Source organism: Opisthorchis viverrini (genome assembly GCF_000715545.1).
Source record: "Opisthorchis viverrini unplaced genomic scaffold opera_v5_193, whole genome shotgun sequence".
Lineage (NCBI taxonomy): Eukaryota > Metazoa > Platyhelminthes > Trematoda > Opisthorchiida > Opisthorchiidae > Opisthorchis > Opisthorchis viverrini.
Window position 1 is genome coordinate 36,248 of NW_008751853.1, and position 4,842 is coordinate 41,089.

At 45.6% G+C, this 4,842-nt stretch overlaps 2 protein-coding genes across 2 annotated transcripts in view; both read left to right on the plus strand.

Annotated features, from left to right (window-relative positions):
• T265_14449 (hypothetical protein) overlaps positions 1-4,039 on the plus strand; it is a gene marked incomplete at both ends in the record, with an annotated part of 9,907 nt that extends 5,868 nt beyond the window's left edge. Inside the window, 4 exon segments of the mRNA XM_009173688.1 lie at positions 2,558-2,723; positions 2,811-2,967; positions 2,974-3,017; positions 3,782-4,039. Coding sequence (XP_009171952.1) covers positions 2,558-2,723; positions 2,811-2,967; positions 2,974-3,017; positions 3,782-4,039 — 625 coding nt within the window.
• Positions 4,040-4,043: 4 nt separating this feature from the next.
• The window catches only part of T265_07985 (hypothetical protein), a gene marked incomplete at both ends in the record, with an annotated part of 14,957 nt that continues 14,158 nt past the window's right edge, over positions 4,044-4,842 (plus strand). Inside the window, one exon of the mRNA XM_009173666.1 lies at positions 4,044-4,064. Within this exon, the coding sequence (XP_009171930.1) occupies positions 4,044-4,064 (21 nt within the window). The remainder of the gene's footprint in view (positions 4,065-4,842) is intronic.

The window sequence follows — 4,842 nt, forward strand, 5'->3', positions numbered from 1 at the left end:
GCACTGAAGCCCGACCACCACGTCAAGGTGGCAGCTTTAGGTCGGATGAGTTATGTCTGATATAATGGAAAATTATAACTGCCGGCCTAGTCACTTGTTGACTCCGTCCTCGAAAACCCTCATGTACCTTGTTTAGTAACTGTTGTAGCGTCACTGATTGCAGCCGTATTTGAACATCCATTCCCTGGTTGTCTATATTCTTATCCTCACTAGAATCTCGAACTGTGGGTCCTCTTTTCTCCTGCACTTCACTACGAAGGGAACTGGTGTGAAAAGCATGCCTTGCCTGTGTAGATCAAATTTCCACTCTTCAGGGTGAAACACTTCTCTACTGACCGTAAACCAACAGTCGATTTGTGTCCGAACCTCAAAGTGACGCCTGACTCCTAACCAATAGGTTTTTAGGACTAGCTATGCTCCTTCACATGAGCCGAGATTTCATTCTGTGGGCGAAGTCAAACTATACCGAAAAAGCCGAGAAGCGTCGTGCGGTTGTTTCATCTTCAGTTGTCATCAGCGTAGTGGAATTGCAACACGATGATGTCCTACTTTTCCCCTTAGTAGTCACTCATTTAGAGCTTACTTACGAAATCTTTTTAATCGGTAGTGCCGCCAAAGAAGTGTGGATTGTTTTATATCGACTGGCGGATGAAAGATACCTTGTTTTTGCCACAGTTTTGACATGTCTGCTTGCATTCACCTTGTGTGGCCAACGGCATTGTCTATCTTGTGGTTTGTGTAACTGGGTGACTATATCAAGGGGAAATTCATACACTCATCAAAACCATGTCACCGCTTGCTGTTTTGAGATGTGATGTGGATGTGATATTCCTTTCAAGTGTAGGTTTTGCTGTGCCACAGTGTGCACCGTCTTTATGTATTGGTGCGCGGGATGACCTCAGTTTAGGTGACGTTCGTGGGCATATCTGGTAACAACGAGTCAGGTCTGACTTGGTGCGTCAGCGGTGGGTACTGAGATTCCCCACTTGGTTGATTCTGTTGCTATGTTGATTTTAATAGTTTGGGCGCATGTTATGCGTCTCCATTCAGCATCTGCCATGTCTTGCATTGCACGTGGTGGGTGGATGTGAGAGAAACGAGTTACAAAATGTAACCAATGGATCAGGTAAAGCAACATACCTAACTCTCTGGTGAAATTGACTTCCTAGATGGGGACCGTAAGATTCTATCGCTTATTGGCGATGCTTGAGTGCATGAATCAGCCAGCTACCGAAAGCGTTTCACAGCTGAACGATTACTTTGTTACTCAGAATTAAAGTCAGGTGAATGGATACTCGAGTACTGACGCCGTGAACATCTAATCTACTAACCAGAGGCAGGAGTCTGTGCATTTGTGTGAACAAATATCCTGTTCCACAATTATCCTATACCTTCATGATTCTTCGACCATGCTGTCTGATAACAATTTGTGCAGAAAAGCCGGCGTCCTGGACGGATTGGTCGATTAATGACGATTGAAACTCTGCACACTTGTCCATAGTTGGTAAGTCACAAGATTTCTGCGAAGCCGAATGTGGGGCCATATGCGATCCGCCAATTCCGACACGCACTCGAGCAAATGAGATGAGTATACAAACCCCGATGGTCTGTTGTGCTTCACCAGATGGTCTGAGCATAGTGGCGTCATCATCGTCATCATCATTGACAGCATGACATCAGTGTTCAACACCGATGCTTCACTGCCGTACAACCATGACTTATTTGAAAGCCTTATTGTAAAGAAAAGAGTAAAGGTGGACGGGGGATGGACTTAGTGCCAGCTTAACACAATCATTCCGAGGTGCCTACACCTTCAGACATTCACTCAGGCAATCTGGATAGAAACTGACAACAAGAACGCCACTGACATCGGTTGGCAGCCATATCTTGTAGTGTCTCCAACCAGGCACAGTGAGGATCACGCGGTCCCCATCCTGGACTGCACTGGTCCACTCATCTACAGGCGTTGGTTCTACCAACGACAGTTCCACCAATTTGCAACAGAATATCACCGCATAAGTAAAAGTGCCTTATGGGTGGGCAGTTATCTGATTGCCACTTGTACCGCTACTCTTATTTTTCAAATTGGGCATGTTCCTGCCTTGGCGCCATCACATATCTATAGAAACCAGCCCTGTTCTGACGTTACCATTAAAGTTTGTGCAGCTTCTATGCACATAAGTGAAATTACCTTAGACGGTAGCAGTGCAGAATGAATAGTTAAGCTAGGGGATAGTTGAGTGGTTGGGAAGTCCGAAAGGTCTGTGATTTGAACGCAATTTCAGAATTTTCATTAGTCCTGTGTAGGCCTGAGCGACCTAGCAGTATCGCAGCCTTCATGCATTCCTCAATTTGCACAGCAGTTATGCTGTCGATGATGATAATCGAAATTGCGCGATTCTTGTTCGGTCCAGGGGGGATAGGACGGATCATCCCAAGCTGGCCTGGTACATGATAAGTTTAACGATGGTGAATTACGGGCTTTTCCATCTAATATACTTGTTTCAGTGGTTTACTTTCTTAATAATTGGTATGTTGCAATGGTTTTGTTTTCAAGCCGAACATCAAAATCCAGACGTGCGAGCTCAGCGGGGCATGCAATGGATATGGTTCGAGGACCGCTGCGTCGTTCCGCTAGACTCAGCAAATTGCGAGCTTCATCTGCTCCAAAGATTGTTGCGCCCGACCTGTCAACGGAACACAGTCAACATGGTTACAGTAAAGTAAGGCTATAATTTAGTTCTGAACTTATGTGTTTGGGTCCTCCTAAAGTGGCTTTGACTAGTTTCACATCTTTTTCACTTCTACAGTCACCACCAGCTGGGCACAAGCGGCGGTCTGACGATTCGGACAATTCCTACTACGGCGTAGAGATGAAGCGTAGTCTTCTGACCATACCACATACGGCGCATCACCTACCCTCTACGGTGACGGGAGAGGATTCAGACTCCTCCAACTTTCATTTTAGTTAAGTCTCGATCGGCCGGCAACAGAACACAAACAACGCCACCACACCGGTTAGTTTTTTGTTGACTCCATCTGTTGTCTTATACTTATGGGCTTTGAGATGATCTTTTGTTGCCAGCCTTTCTTCCAAATGCTCGTTGTAGCCTACTTAGTTTTGACAGCATAGGTGGCTGAACACTCGAGGGCACAAGAGCAGGTCAGATGAAGTAAGGTGACTTCTAATTCAGACTCATCTCTGAACAGGATTGTTTCTGAAGCGTTTGGCCAAATATGCGGACTGTCTTTTCGTTTTTCCTGATGGCGGTCTCCTTTGTTGACAGTCAAACTGGGTGATGGAAGGTACTTTTGATAGCGCAAGTTCTTACTTCCTGAGCGTCCTCTATCCAGCAAAGTTCTAGTTCTTTCCTTTAATTCTTCACTATTTATTGTTTGAGGGATCTGTGTAATTTTAGCCACTGCCTGTCGGCACTGGTACTTTGTAATTATTTAGGGTCCTTTGTTCGCGCTGGAGAATTTCGACAAGCAGCTTTGAAAGTCATTACATAGCTCCTATCACGGGTAGGCCATACCCAACCTGGGTGTTCTTGACTATTATTATATATGCAGAATTTTCATCGGCTTAATGGGTATTGTCAGGCTATGGTAGCTCAACGGAGATGGTGAATCTACGAAGTTCTGGGGTGAAGCGGACTGTCAAAAGCATCAACACTATATCGTGATAGCAAAGATAACAAACATTACTAGTAACGACTACGTAGGTGAAATCTGACGTGTGAAAGGAGCTCTACCAGTGGCATTCAAAGCCGTCTGTTAGACTTGTCCGATACCATCAAATGACCACTGGATATCAAGTTTGCTAGTTCTGAATGATGCTATGATATCCATACCGACAGACGTCGAATATCTTGACGCACACAAGCCCATGAAACGCCAACTAGTTAAGAGTCTAAGGATAGACCGAGATCTTCTGTGGACAGTGGAAGCCCAGTGGATGAAGAAGCCTTTTGCCACCGAAAATATTCGTGCTATATACCCCTTAATACGACCGACTGGCCACAGCCACTACCATTGAAACAATGACTGAAAAAGGCAGCTCAGTTATTCGTTCGCAAAAACGCCAATTAGGAAGATGAGCCAAACAATGAATAACAGTAGATTTGGTCGCCTGTATCATCTGTTCGAGACAGTGTGTTCAGCAGATGAGGTGTAGAGGGTCGAAACACGAAAAACGTGACAAGGCACTAGCACTAGACGGTTTTCATCCTCTTTAAAGCCATCGGGTGGAGGTTCTTTGATTACCGGTATCTCAAAAGCGCAGCTGTGATTGACTGGGATAAGCAAATTAGAATTGAGCTAATCAGAAAACAGGTCTTTACTGAAGTGTAAGCTATTTCACTCAGATCTGCATCTACCTTTGTAGGCGGAGGCGGCTGCCCCATGTGTCGCGCATGTCACCTGCCGAGAAGGGTGTTGTTTTACGTATTTAGCTCGCAGTGGCGAAGCCTGGAGTTTAACAGATTATGGCGTGGTAGGACAGAGTGAAAGATGTTACGTGAAGTCTGGATGTTAGTGCTGTTCACCTTCCAGGATGGGCACCCACGTTCCCCTCCATGTGCTTGGCTGTTGAATCCAGCTTTTTTCTTGTCAGTGGCGTCTATGCCGTCAGCCTCTGTCCAGATTTTCGGGATGATTATTGGTGTAGGCACCTCGGATGTTTGTGGACTAGCCCTAGGTTCCTCTCCCTGTACCAGTTTTACCTCTATTATGACGGTTCATTCATTTGAACTAACATGGCTGTACGGCAGCGGAGCATCAACGTCCTGTTATGTTCCTGTCCTGGATGGTGATGACACTCGCGGAGCCTCATGACTTATT